The sequence below is a fragment of the Gorilla gorilla genome, chromosome 7, assembly GCF_029281585.2.
Source record: "Gorilla gorilla gorilla isolate KB3781 chromosome 7, NHGRI_mGorGor1-v2.1_pri, whole genome shotgun sequence".
NCBI classification, from domain to species: Eukaryota; Metazoa; Chordata; class Mammalia; order Primates; family Hominidae; genus Gorilla; species Gorilla gorilla.
In genome coordinates, this window is record NC_073231.2 from 143651420 (window position 1) to 143667044 (window position 15625).

Consider the following 15625-nt stretch of genomic DNA (forward strand, 5'->3'; position numbering starts at 1 on the left):
ATAAATGGCTGTGGGGAAACATAAATCTTCAGATCATAGCACAGCCTGAGCAGAATCATAGGTTAATCAATGCATCAATGCTTCCCCATTTATTTTCTTGAATTGGAGGTCCTGATATGCTCAAGGAACCAGTGACTTCACTCCACTTGTATCTTGGCATTGGCTTTTTCTCCCCTACAGCTTGGCTCCTGTACTGACTCCTGATTTCAAAAGATACATAATGCTATAATTGAGCCTTTCTTTGAGGTTCTGCTTTCTGAGAAACCCAGGCTAAGCCAATTCAGTTGCCCTCAATTCACCAATAAAATCTATAAAGCTTAATATACAGATTATTTAGCAAATATTTCACAACACACCATTTGTTAAGCCGGGATTCAGATCAAGGTCTACTTTACCACAGTGCCTCATGAAAGGAAGAGCCAATTGCTCACCCACAAGCCAGAGATCACGTGGTTCATGGTCTCTGATCTAATCCTTGGAGCTCCAGCATCATCCCCTAGCTTCGCTCTCCAGCTTCCTAGAACTGGACTGACTGACATTCATTTACCTGAGCAGATTTCTAATCCAATCAGCAGTATTCAAGAGATGCTTCAGAAGTTTCTAAGAATTACTCTCCGGTGCTCAACACTCCAAATGATTCACATATAAGGAATATGACTTTTTTACTGCCTCATGTCCTGACCTCCATTTTGTTGACCTGGGGTTCTTCCTAGATTTTCCACTGAGCACTGGTGGCTAACTGACTGGAGGACTGCTGCAGTCCCCTGGGCCTTGTTACTGAGGTCCCCGCATACCTGTGCTCCAGCAGGTCCTGGTTATCCTTGGGACAATTTTCTAACATGGATCCATGCCTGATGCACTATAGGCCCCCAATAGCTGTGAATAGAAAGGGAAAGGGCTGGAGATGGAGACAAATCCACGAATCCAGGTAATAGAGAAAGCTAAGGTAATTCATTCAATGATTACCAAATGCTACATGCTTTCCCATCCCTGTAGAAGAGTTTGCTTTAAAGCCAGCAGGTACCTTCCTGGGATCTGCCCTAGAAAATTTGCAATTGAGAGCTGCTAAAGAGGATAAGGATCTATTCACTCTGAAGCTCCTGTCACACTCATCTGCCATTACCCATGGACATAGGCTCAATGTCTTCAGGCGTTTTTTCTGATGCTCACAGTCTGGATGTATTCCTTGATAATTTTAATGCTTTAAGAATAAAGGGCCTCACATTTTTATTTTGAACTGGACCCTGCAAACTATTGGAAAGATAATAAAACTTAAACTCTAAGTCATCTTGTTGGCAAGTACACATTCCAGGGCCTTGGAAGGGCCTTAGCAATGTGATCAAATGTTTCATTTGTGCTGAGAAAATTTGCAAAATTGATAGCATAACAATTGATAAAGATATGTCTCTCATCACATATTTATAAAACACTTCCATACACAAGGTCTTGTCTAATTCACATGGAATTCATGAGAGATTCCTGGGGCAAACATTATAACCCTCAAACTTGAAACTGGGCCATTTGGAATTCCCATAGAACCATGTTTACCTTTCTCTTTACACTTAACAGACTCTAACCTGTTGGTGATACTTTCATAGCAGGTCATAAGCTGCTAGAGAATAGAACCCATGTTTTATTATCCTTTGTAACCCCAGCATCCTATCCTGGGGCTGGTCAGCAAGCAGGCAATCCTAAATGTTTTTAAATCTGAACTTAATACTTTTGAAAGACTTTCTACATAATACTACTTACGGCAGTATTCCTCTGTAACAAGTGCTTGTGTCAGGGGGTAATTTTCTTTTTTTCCCTCTATTTTTACCCTGCCCCCACCAAAGACTAAAAGGCACAAGAATCAAATGAGAGACAAAGCAAAATATTTTGAAAAGCTATTAAGAAATTGTGATCCAAATAGTTTTCCTAATGAAGACCTGGGACATCTGTGAAATCCTGGGTAATGAGCTCATTCTGCCTGGTAACTAAGGAGGCAGTGCGTACTCCAGCAGGTCAGAAATACATCCATATGTTCACATTTCTCAGTAGCATCTGGGCATTCCTATGCTGAAACCTAGAATAGCAGAGTCAGGAAGGAATTGGAGAGCATGTGTTCCAGAGCCCATTTCACGCCCAGGCGATGGGGATTCAATGAGGATGCCTGGGGAATATGTTCAGGATCACAAGTCAGAGCCAGACCGAAGATGAGAAGTCCTCACCCTTAGGGGTCACAGGGAAATATTTCCAGTTTTACGCTTTCACTTCTGGTTCATGTTTCTTTCACCCTCTCTTACTTAAAAACAAACAAACAAATAAAACATAAAATAACTAAAAGAAGCAACATATTATTTCTGATGTTTCTACCTGGATGTGAGTCTGAAATAAATCAGATAAATTCTACTTCAAATTGTGAGGACCTAGCTGTCTCCAAACTTACTTACTATTCAAGTCAGACAACAACAAGATAACAAGGCTACCAGAAATTTGATTGGAATTTTGAAGTTCCCATCAAAAAGGCAGGACTGGGACCGAATCTCCAGACATTACTTGTCCTGCTTCTTGTAACACTATTAATTTCAGTTTGGTTTTGTTGAGCCCCTTACAGTAGAGGCTGTCTTACCCTCCCCATTTCTAAAAATCCCTAGGGAGGTGACTGAAGTCACATATCCATCCCTGGCCCCATGGAGACATGCCTATGGGTGGAAAGAATATTTTGATGGGCTTCAAAAGCTTTGTCCTCGATAAACTCTGCTCCACGACTGTCTCACCTTTGTCTGCTCTCCTTACATGGCTTCTCATTCCCTCCTACTAATGTTTCCTTCACGCATGCCCTGGGGACCTGTACCATGCACTATCCTCTGTAGCATGCACTATTCTTCCTCTACCTCATCACATCGATCTTTCATTTAGCCTGGTGGTCTTAGACTCACCTCACTGTAACTGACCTCTGATGAGGATCCTTTTGTCACAAATGCTTCAGACACAATGAGAAGGTTGCAGCTCTCCATATGAGCAAACCTCCTCCTCACATCTAGGACTGTGCACATGGAATAAGATGTGCCCCCCAATCAACACAGCACCATCTCCTGAAACTCATCCTCATTCTACAGTCTCAGCTTCGATGGAACTTTCTCCCTGAAATATTCCTGGGCTTCCTAAAGTTGAATCATCTTTTCTGTGTTCCCATACATATCATTGTTCCCTCTCCTTTGGCTGTAATTAATACACTGGATTAAACCAGCCCATTTATATGTGTGTGTCTCCAAATTTAACCCTAAAGTACTTGAGGTAAGTAACTGCGTATTTTTTCAAGGTATTTCCAGCACCTCTTAAAGTATCCATGTCATTAATAAATATTAAATAGCCAAAAGACACAGTTGGAATTCATTCCAAGGTCTTCAATTTGATAGCTGAGCATTTATTAAATAAATATTTTAATGCTTATTTTGTACCAGGTAGAGGTTCCTTCCTGGGGAAAAAGCACAGAGAAAAGCAGATGAGAAACCTCTCTTGGGGATTCTATTGCAGAACGAGGGAGGCATGAGACAGATAAGAAACAAGGAAAGAAAAAACAAATAACTCATGGAGAAAAATTAAGAAAAGAATGAGTTGTATTAATGCTATAAAACAGAATAGCATGACAGACTGGTGAGGTGAGGCAGGAAAAGCCACTTCAGACAGGATGTTCCGTGAAAACTATGTGAAAACCTGGCATGGCCCATATAGCAATCTGGGAGAAGTGTCCCTCCAGGCCAGGAGGTGAACAAACAAGGGCCCTTGGGCTGAAACCTCATGAGTCAACTTTTTCAAAGAATAGAAATTAAGCCAGAGTGGTGGAGCACAGGAAGCTCCACTTCCAAACAGCTTCCATGTTTGGAAGGACCAAGGACAGTGAGATGGATCTTTGATTGGGCGATGGACTTCTTGGCCATGACCAGGAATTTGGAGTTATTATAAGTAAAATTCAAGCTCTTGATAGCTTTTCATCACTGCTGTGATACAACCTAAACCATGGTCTGAATCATCCCCCTGGTTTCTGGTGAAATGTGGGATATAGGTAGCTCAGAGGGAAGCAGGGCATTCAGTAATGTTATAGTTATCCAGGCAAGAGATGATGTTGACCTAAGCCAGTGGGTTAACAGTGGCAGTGCAAATAAATAGACACATAAGACTTGCTGGCAGATTTGTATTTTGGAGTGAAACAAAATAATCAAGAAAACCTGTTTTGTGTTTGGATAACTGGGTGTGTGGTAAGCAGTTTACTGAGGAAGAAATGGAAAAGAGTTTTATCAACAAAAATCAGTAATTATATTTTTGGCCTTTAAAGTTTAATGTAAGTTCATACATGATGTTCACCTGTCATACAGGTGATTTTCTAAATGAGTCTGGACTTCAGGAGACTGGTCAGCACTGAAGAGAGAAATCTGGAGTCTTGAGTAGATACGATTCTACTTTAAGATATAAGACTGGATGAGAGAGAATGTAATAGAGAAAAGATATTCAGAACTGAGCTCTGGGCACATCAAAATAGAATTTCAGAGGAAACAGCATCAATGAGTAAAAGAAAAGTAAAGGGCTGACGAAGAAGAAGTTGTGGAAACAAACTATTTCAACAAGGTGGGCATGATAGGAACAAGTCAGGGGAAAAAATGGCAGCTACCATTTATAAGCATTTCCTTACTGCCCATTAGTGATTGTGAGAGATGCCATATCCTACTCAGACTGCAGGAGTTGATCTCTGCATTTGCCAAAAATGGAGAGTACTGGTCCTCTTCCTACCTCAATAGCGGCCTTTTCCTCATTTTCCTGGTATCTAAACCTTGGAGTGCCCAAAGCTCATAGCTCTGGCTTTTTGCTCAGTCTATTTCCAGAATTTTAATGCCGTCTAGAAGATGAGAACTTTCTCACTGAAATCTGTTAACCCTGATTCCAATAAAGAGCTATCAGGGAACAGCTCTATTTTGATATTTCGCAGTAACTCAAGCTCAAAATACCCAAATCTGAAATGGTAGTTTCAGAAGATCTAGCATGGAGCTAATGAAGCTGAAGCTTCAGGACCGTCACTTGCACTGATTCCTTCTAACTTCCAGTAGCTAATTGAGAGTTTTTGTTGTTGTTCTTGTTGTTTTTTAAGAGAGCTGCCAAATTCTGCCTTTATGTCCCACAGGATCTGGATTCAGTACTGCTTGTTTTCTCCTCCCTAACTCCATTCACTATCCCAATTAGTGGTAACTCCATCCTCCTAGATGGTAAACCAAAAAATCTTGAAATAACTCAGTATTTCTTTATTTCTCCCACATTTCATGTATTATCCAATCCACTAGTAAAGTCTACCCACTGCATCTTCAAATTGTCCTCAGAATATTGTCCTCATGGCTGTCACCCTAGTTTCAACCACTGTCTATCACCTGAGAAATTTAAAAGCTTCCTCACTGGGCCACCTGCTTCCTCTTTTGCTCTGCATTGTTCTATTTTGAACAGCATCTGGAACATTCCTCCTTTATTTAAGGTCATGTCATAGCATGTCTATGCTCAAGATCACTAATGATGTTCTCATCTCAGAGTAAACATTGAAGTCATCATTATGGGCTCAAGGCCTATATATGGTCAGCTCTAGGCCACCCTCCCCATGTCTTTCCCTACAACTGTCTCCTGTTCTCACTCCACTCCAGCAACACTAACCCCCTTTCTTGCTGTTCCTTGTTTCTGTCATAGGACCCCCAACCTTACTCCCTAGCCCTGCAATCCTAGGACCCCCCAACCTTACTCCCTAGCCCTGCAATTCCTCCCCCTTCCCCCAACACAGACACTCATGCATGGATCATTCTCTCTGTCTGCTCAAATGTCACCTTATCAGAAAGCTTCTGTAGCTGCCCTCTCAAAGGAGTACACACAGCTCCTCTTTTCTGCAGGACACTCTATCTGCCTCTTCTGCTCTACCTCTTTGTCAATATATTTTTACCCTGTGACTACATAGAATGCAATTATTTGTCTACGTTCTGTCATCCCTCAACTAGAATATTACTATGAATACAGGGACTTGTCTTTCCTTTATTTTTAACAGTACTGTATTCTTCATACTATGTCCTTGAAAAGCATTTGATAAAGGTAGAATAGGTGGTAAGCAATTTCAATAAATTAAGTACAATGTGTGCCAATGTGCCATGTAAGCTCTTAAGCCCTTTGTACGTGAAAGTGGCCATTTCCAGAAATGAATCCAGCCTGTATCTTATAATCTCCAGACAGAGAAGCCGTTTCTCTCCAGGTTCTGTGTTCTGTCCTTTTCTCTTCCCAGGGCTCTCTCCATGTTACGAATCTCAAGCTTTTAAGCTTTCTGCTTTTCTCCCATAACATCCAGCTCTGAGAAATTAATATGATAATCATTTATTCACCCCTTGGTGTGCGTTTATGTCAGTGAGGTACCTGCCTCTCACAGAGATAAATGCATTATACACCTCAAGTTTAGTGTGAAATAAAATGCTCTGTCTTCTGATACAAGATTTTTTTTTCTCTTTTAAAGCAGCAGCAGCAGCAGTTTGGAGAGGTTTATTTAAAACAAGGCAGAATTCCCTACTGCCCTAAAAGCCTCAACTTGGAAAACAGCACGGTGAATGGAAGAAAACCAGGCCTGGGGACTGAGGGGCTGCTGTGGCTCTCATCTTGATAAGAAGAAAGGGTAAGCACCAACTTACCCCAGCTTCTGTCCTTCATCTGTAACACATTTGCTGCTACAGATTGTGTCTGTATAGAGAAGAGAGAAGACGCAAAGCTCTTCTTCCAGTCCTTGAAGTCTGCAGCCTGGGTGTCTGCAGAGGACAATGCCTTGTTCTTTAAGATGCCCAGCATGGCACTGCAGTACATCTATAAAAAATGCAAGTGAGATAAAATATAAAAATAAGAATTAAAAATTAAATACAAGATAATAGAAGGAAAATAACACAATTATGCAATGTGAAAAAATGTAAGAATGTAAAAAAAGGAAGTATTTTAATTAGAAAAATAAAGTTAAATAATGTATATAGAAAAATTAAGAAAAGAATCAACAAACTAGAGAAAAATGGAAGTACATAAATCTTAGATAAAATTAAAAATCATAGGCTAATCTATGAAAAGCAAAAGGAAAGAAAGTGCTGACAGAAAATAACCCAAAAGAGAAAGTAAAGAAAAAATAAGGGAGAAAGAAAGTCAAGAACAGAAAATGTAAAGAAACAGAAACAATGTTAAGAAAAAGAAAAAAACATTAGAGGGGGATGTGGATGAATGCAGGCGAAAAAAAAAAGGGAAAGAACAGAGAAAGTGAAAATTAAGGAGAGAAGGAGGGAAAGGAAATCATTAAAATCAAAAGAAAAAATAATTATTAAGGAAAACAAATTAGAAAATAAAAATGTAGTTAAGGAAGAAAGAAAAGTAAGAAAGGAATATAAACAATGAGAAAACAGAAATGCAAGTGATCAAAAGTCATAAGACACAAAAGTAAAAGAAAAAATAAAAGAAACCTAAGAAAGTAATAGAAATACCAAAAGCAAAATAGAATGTGAAAATAATACAGACAGTAAATAAAATCATGATTAAGTAAAAACTAGAAAATAAGGTAAAAAAAATAAAGCAAAGAAATCAAGTGAAGAAAGAAAAGGAAGTATGGATACACGGACTCTCTCTGGACGGGAGAAGGAGGCACCCCTGCTTTACTGTGACAACACGAGTGCTCCGCCTTGAAATGAGGCTGTTGGGCAGAAATGGAGAAAACATGGGGTTTTGATGAGTGAATGCAGTTCCCCAAAAGCCTTTCTTCCAGTTACACTTTCGGACTGGTAACGGTGAGCTATTGATAATATTATTTAATCCCCAAATTACAGGTGCATCATATCTTGAACAAGATCAGGGACATAGGAGTTTACTGTGGAAGATGATGATGAGAGAGAAGAGGATAAAGAACTAAAAGTTAAGAATCAGACCGGGCACGGTGGCTCACGCCTGTAATCCTAGCACTTTGGGAAGCCAATGTGGATAGGTCACTTGAGGTTGGGAGTTCAAGACCAGCCTGGCCAACATGGTGAAATCCCGTCTCTACCAAAAAATACAAAAATTAGCCAGGCGCGCCTGTAGTCCCAGCTACTCAGGAGGCTGAGGCAAGAGAATCGCTTGAAATCAGGAGGCGGAGGTTCCAGTGACCTGAGATCACACCACTGCACTCCAGCCTGGGGAACAAAATGAGGCCCTGTCTCAAAAAAAAAAAAAAAAAGAAAGAAAAGTTAAGAATCATAAATTTAAAGCTAATGAAGATAACAATGGCAAATAAAAGATAATAAAGCCATATGCTAAAAAATACAAAATAACTAAAAATGAATGAATTTGTGAAGAAGAAAAATAGGTAGACAGAAAGACAGGGTGGAAGGAAGAAAGGAAAGGAGGAAAAATATTATACCAAGGAAAAGAGAGCAAATTTTAAAGAAAACAGAAGAATAAAAAAGAAAAACTAGTAAGTTGTACTTGAAATCTGGCTATTTCATTGAAACAGCTTTGCTATTGTGTATGAAGAATCAATAACATGGACAGGGAAGAAAGAAGTTATAATTATCTTTCAAAAGCTCTTATTTCTCCAGTCTTTGTTAAGGTATGAAGCATCTGCAAAAAGTCCTGCAAAAGTGTCAAGATAGAATTACCTTTCTGAATCATTATTTCTTTTGCAGCAATTATCCCCCTGAATAATAAAGTTATGGAAATGAATGATAGAGCCAACCTGAGGAAATTAATCAGCAAGCCTGGGAATACAATTTGGGTCTCCTTAACAATATTCCAACTTAATTGAAAACAAGGACAGCTAGGTTGGATTTTGGTCGTTTTATGTCTTTAATATGTAATTTTCATAAATGAAAGCTTCATATTGCACTTTGGGGATGATAGTTACAGAGTACTTGATAAGTTTTACTGCAAGGACATGCAGTAATGTATATGCCAGCCTCTTATATGACAACTATTGAATTTACACTTTCAACTCTTTTAAAATATAAACATGTGGATTGCATACTCCTATGTTTTGCATTGCTTGTGAAATGTTGAGAAGGCATTGTGTTGACAAATGCAGCATGACATTAATCCAAGTGCATGATCCCCCTTCTGTTTGCCCCTAACTTCCCATTGCAGCCTGATGGTATATATATGTGAGTTTATTCTTTGTGATTTCTGCAGAACATCATCTAACAACACAGGGACACTATCAGAAGAAGACCACGAAAGGCTATGCCCTTTGGAGTCAATATTGAGGTTCCCTATCACACTGGAAAGTAACAGACCTCAGACAATGGATTACTAACCACACTTCACTGAAAGCACCATCAGAGAAACACGTGACAAAGACATGGAGATCAATGTGCTACTCTGAAATATCTCTGCATTTCCCCAAGACCGTCCTGAAAGACCAGCAATGGAGAATAGTTGTACCAGGAGTGGAGTGGTCAGATGTGTCTGTCTTTGTCATACATTGTTAGCAATTTTGGTTGTTTCTCAATAAACGTTTTTAAAATTTATTTTCCCTGAATTGTTCACTGTTCACATTCATCCATTTATCCACTTAATAATTATTTTTTGAGTATCTATTCTGTGGTGAAATTAAAGACCAAAGTAGGGGATAGAGAAGTAAAGTTGAGATCACTGGGCTTTATTACTTTTTAAAGCCAGGGGATAGCAATGACATCAGCTTGAGAATGAGTTACAATAGCAACCAGTAAAGGATAGCACTGGCTTTAAACAAAAATAAACTACCAGAATATATTTTCTGATTTATCTGTGTTTCTGATGAGGACATCCGTTTATCTATTTTAAATGAAGTATTGCTAGATACCCACCAGTTTTCAAGAATCTAACCACTGGGTAAATAAAAGGAAAAAATGGGAAATTCTGACACAAGAGTGAAATATGAATGAGTGAACATAGAGAGCTATGAGGTTCTCATACTGTAGGATGGCGTTTCTGTTGATCTTGGTTGCATTAGAACACATCTGCTAAAGTCCAGGGTCACCTTTGCTAAAGGTCAGTTACAGCCCATTATGAGTAAAGATATGTGGATGGAGAAATCTAGAAGAGCAGAGATAAATAGTATCTAGGTGTTTTAGGAGGCTTGAAGCATGGCATAGGAATCTGGTCACGGTGCTTTTTAAATAATGAACCATCTATCAAAAAAGAAAATGAGCTGTGGCTCCCACCTGTCATCCCATCTACTTGGGAGGCTGAGGTGGAAAGATCACTAGAGCCCAGGAGTTACAGTTCCAGACCAGTTTAGACAACATAGCGAGACCACATTTCTAAAAGAAAAGAGAGAAAGAGAGAGAGAGAGAGAGAGAGAGAATGCCACTTGAGAAGATGAACGTCGAACACATCATATGGTTTTCAATTGATATGTGATGGTATTGAAATTAAAAATAATTGAGGAGCATATGGTCATATCAAGAATTACAAAATGTTTGTGAAAATGAGTCCCTCCAATTAATTCTTGATTCCAAATATTGATTCCCAAAATGTAGTCACAGTAGATAAGAGATTAATAAAACATTTAGGATTCTTCACATTAAATGATCATTATTTTCTTCTCTCTCTCTCTCTCTTTTAAGAGACAGAGTCTTGCTCTGTTGCCCAGGCTGGAGTACACTGGCATCATCATAGCTCACTGCAGTCTCAAACTCCTTGGCTCAAGGGAGCCTTCTGCCTCAGCCTCCCAAATAGCTAGAGCTATAGCTATGTGGCACCACCACACAACTACATTTTTAAACAAAATTCTTTCTTTGTAAAGACAGAGTCCTACCATCTTGTCCAGGGTGGTCTTGAACTCCTGGGCTCAAGGGATCCTCCCACCTTGGTCTCCTAAAGTGTTGGGATTACAAACATGACCCACCACATGCAGCCACAAAAGATCACTATTTTCTAAATTAGTCCAGGTTTCTAATGCCGATATTGATACCTTCCCTTACTGAGCCCCATCAGTAGTTTTTGCTTTGGCTCCTAGTACTCTAATATGTTCTTAAATCACTAGAATCCTCAGCCTCTTTATAAGTAAACTCTGTATTGTATTTAAAACACCCAACTTTCTGATGCCAAAACCTTAAAGAAAGGGAAGGGGCAGGGAAAGCAGAAGCAATGCCTTAAGATTTCTTGATAAAGTTCCCTTCCTTACATCAAGGAAACAACTTAAGACACATGGAGAGTGGATTAGTATAATTGAAACCCAGTCCATAAATTCTCTTTCACATCTTACTTTCAATGTTTAAAAGCTGTTTCTTCTCTTGAATTTAACAAGGGTTTATAACAGATGTGCATTCTAAAGAAGAGTGAGGGTTTGGATTCTCCCAGGAGTACACTTCAAATCAAGGATGCAAATGCAAGTTGTTATTTGGAAGCTGTAGAGAGCCAGGACAGGGCAGGGGGAACAGGAGGAGACAGTGAAGGATGAGTTAGCAAGTCGCTCTGGACAACTGGTGCTTAGTCCCGTGGAGAAACTATTTCATCTGAGGGCCAAGCAACTCTAAATTCATTTTTCTTCTTTTGTTCTTCCAAATGTATCCATTTTTTAATTTTACAGGTAAAATTTTAAGTATCATGTACAACATGATGTTTTGAAGTCTATATTACATTGTGGACTGGTTAAATCTTACTAATTCCCATGTGCATTAACTTGCATAGCCATCATTTTTGTGGTGAGAACACTTAACATCCCTCTCTTAGCATTTTTCAAGAAATACGTCTTTATATAAAAACTCAAACCATCCCTTGCTTGAGGGCGGCTGTGGGGCCTGCCATTCTACTGGGCCTGCAGCTCTGTAGAAATCCCTGTCAAAGCAATTAAGGTGCTGGTAGTTGGAAGTCAGTCAATAAGAGTACACTGAAGTGATAAGGTCTGGGGAATAAGGGCAGGACAAGCATAACCTCTGCAACAAAATCATCTCATAAAAACACCACCACCAACGCCAACACATCATCTGCTTGGAGCATATCCTTGATAGGATTTTTCCTGCATAACCTCTAGGCTTCCGAAGCACCCTTTGAGCAAGAAATGTTTTTCTCATTTACAGATAAGAAAGTTGTCGTACAGGGATGAGATGTCAGTTCCAGAGGCAACAGCTGTCATGTGACAGGATTAAGTCAAAATCAAAGTTTCTATCACTGGATTCCTTAACCTTTACATAGATAAGAAAGTGTGATAACGAAGATTATCTGTGGAGAGGATATGAGAAAAGCTGAAGCCATCACTAGAGACAATGCTGTGGCCAGTGGGTCTGTCCTGCTGAGGCATGGGTGGCTAATCTGGAGCCCTCCCCCAGGTCGGGGCCATCACGGCAAGCCAGAATCTGAAGTAGAGCACGGCCCTCTAGCGCCCTCTAGCGCCCTCCTCGACCTCTGCCTCCAGCTGGGCACTTCCCTGAAACTTCCCTAGGCCTCCTTCCAAAATACACAGGTCTCCTGTGTTTTCAAGACTTTACTGCTTTTTCAATGAGAAAGCAGTCAACAAAAACTAAAAAGCATGAGGAAGTTACAAACTTTACATAGGTTTTATAGTTGCTATCTTTGGTTTACAATATACGAGTATTCATTGAATATAGTAAGATATTCAATTATAGGATGTATTAGTAGTATTCAAAGTAAAAATATTTAAAGATCATGGTCTGTTTGGGACAAAAAATTCCTAGGCACTTTTCTTCAATCAGCCTACAGTTCTCTCATCAGCTTTTTACAATGGTGAAGCAGGACCTGTTAGCAGAACCATGCCCTCCAATTTAGATCCTAATTTTGCCCCACTCCATGCCAAAGCCTGTGGGAAAGTAGATCACACCCTTTAGAAATAAGTGGCAGAAAGTTACCCTGTATCATTTCATACCAACAGAATACTTCATTTTTGAAATTTTATTTTACCCTACTTACAAAGAGCTCACCTGTTACCATTTCCTGAAGGTTGACCTAAGACATAAGACATCTGGGTGGAACTCAAAGGACTTTATCACTCATCGTAAAGCAAGCAACATTGTCATCAGCATATTAGCCTTGGTTTCCATTGTTCCCAATCCCAAGGGAAAGGGAAGCATAATATGGCCCAGATAAATGCCTCACATCGGTGGGTTTGCGTCACAGCTGAACAGCACTGGGTTTGGGGAATATACCAGTTTTTTAGCAAACAGTAAACTGGGCTATTTGTCTAGGAGGAGCGAGACTACTAGCTGCGCAAACAACACTGAGATAAGGCCTGGGTAGGAAGCTCTCAGAGCCCAAGCAGAATCACACAGTGGAACACAACAACCCGAACTTACTTTTTCCAAATGAATTCTCCCATTATAGAGATTCTATCATATGTAACTTGGAGAATTCTTTCTTTATACCACAAAATACAATTTATGCTGTGTACAGAGTAACTAAAGGACAAAAATGTTCACTTACATTGATTAATGAACAAAATAACATTTCATGCAATATATTCAATACAATATATCATAATTTAATAAAATAAATAAAGCTTGAATAACTGCTGATTGTTGTTGGCTTTTTTGGCAGAACTTTATATAGATGGTGCAGGGTAGTCCTCTATAATCTAAATATATAATCTAAAGGGTGCTGTCTGTGTTGCCAGGGCATATTAACAGAGGGTTTGTTTTTCTGAGATAATAGGAAAGTCACAGACAATCCCCTTAAAAAAAGGTGTAAAAAATCTTAAAAAGCTCAAAGAAAGGTATTTTTTTAAGTGATTTTCACAAAGTCAAAGAATCTTAACGTAGGTGCTCAATTCCTTTAGGTTTTACTTTCATTCATTCATACATTCAACAAAAACGTATCAAGAACTCAGACTGTCCCTGCATAAAAAGAGTGCAAGTCATTCGATTTGTGGCAGGGGCACTTATTCAGCATGGCTTCACATAAAATCACCCCTTGCATTAGCAAATTGAACCACTAGAAGCATGACTGTTTTCAGAGTAAGTATGACAGACAAAGGTCTGTCTCCAAGATACCAAGCATCTAGAATAGAATCTAAATGACAAATCAGATTGTATTTCCCAGACTTCTCAATATGACATGTAGCAAAAGACAAGGAGAAGCTTGAGGATTCGTGGAAGAACTGTGTGTGTCACATTCCATGCCAACATGCACACTCACACATACCCCATAACTTCCTACGTTTATCTATGACATTAACTACCTCTTCCACGCTTCACCTTTATTGTAAAAAGACAGTCAAGTGGAAGGAAGAATCCCAATAGATATTTCACCAATGATAGAAAGGGCTTCCTTGTATTTGGATAAGGGAAAGAGGTCATGCAAGAGGATAGAAAAGACATCTGAAACTTAGTTGCTTTCTTATTCCTGGCAATAGCAACAGTAAATATCTACATACAGCATCTCCATTTGCACATCCATCTCATCTGAATTTTAGAGTAACCCTGTGAGCTAGGTATTAACCTACGACCCATAGTATAGATCAGAAAACTGACATTGTCCCAAAACCACTTGGGAAGTGATGGGAGCACAAATAAGACTCAGGTGTTCTGCTTCGTGAGTCTGGTTTCATTCATTGAATTGAAGGACTTGGATGCAGGTTGAAAAAACTTGGACTAAGGCTGAGGCTGATGTTTACCTGTTTGGGAAGTCAGGGTTGTCCATCTGATAAGAGGAGTAACTGACAACAAATAAACATCGCCTTTTCTACATGTACAATATATAGTGAGTTGCTAAGACACTGTCTCATTCACTCAATTACTTGACACTTGCTATCACTCAGCAGGGCAAAGAGAACTTGCACATATCACCTCACTTGACAAAAAATTTAACTGAGAACCGGGCGTGGTGGCTCATGCCTATAATCCCAGCACTTTGGGAAGCCAAGGTGGGTGGATCACCTGAGGTCAGGAGTTCCAGACCAGCCTGATTAACATGGTGAAACCCCGTCTCCACTGAAAATACAAAAATTAGCCAGCTGTAGCGGCAAGGGCCTATAATCCCAGCTGCTTGGGAGGCTGAGGTAGGAGAATTGCTTGAACTCAGGAGGCGGAGTTTGCAGTGAGCCGAGATTGTGCCATTGCACTCCAGCCTGAGCGACAGAGTGACTCCGTCTCAAAAATAAATAAGTAATTAATTAATTGAGAACCAAAGAGGTCAAATTGGCAAAAAGTCACCCTGCTGGGAAATGTTATGAGGTGGACGGCTTTAGAATGTAAGGCAAATCCTCTCCTTTACCTAGGAGGGAAAAATCCCTCCCACCATCCCGTTCTATATTTTCCTCCCCTCTCCTCTTCTTCCCTCCTTTTCTTCCCCTTCTGTCCCCTCCTTCCCTCTTCCTCCTCCCCCTTTCCTCCTTCTACTATTTCTATTCCTTTTCCTCCTCCTACTATTTCTTTTCCTTTTCCTCCTCCCACACATATGCAACACACAGACACATCTCATAAGGCATGAAAGAGCGATGACTGGCACATTTTTTAGGCAATTATTCTAATATATTATTAACTTCAAGAGGGCTCATCCCAGCAGTTTGAATTCTGGAATAGCTCCCTTCCTTCCAGACTTCACCCTCTTCAGCATTTCTTAATTTCACGGATAGCTCCTGCTCTTGATTGAAAATGACAGTTTTTGAGGGCCAGAGGCTGTCTTTCCAATGATTTGATCT

General features: G+C 39.7%; 1 protein-coding gene across 1 annotated transcript in view; it reads right to left on the minus strand.

The window, feature by feature from the left end:
- Positions 1–709: 709 nt before the first annotated feature.
- Positions 710–15625, minus strand: part of LOC134758974 (uncharacterized) — a 251425-nt gene continuing 236509 nt past the window's right edge. Inside the window, exons 2-4 of the mRNA XM_063708899.1 lie at positions 6684–6852; positions 2922–3028; positions 710–859 (exon numbers count right to left, since the gene is read on the minus strand). Of these exons, the coding sequence (XP_063564969.1) occupies positions 710–859; positions 2922–3028; positions 6684–6852 (426 nt within the window). The remainder of the gene's footprint in view (positions 860–2921; positions 3029–6683; positions 6853–15625) is intronic.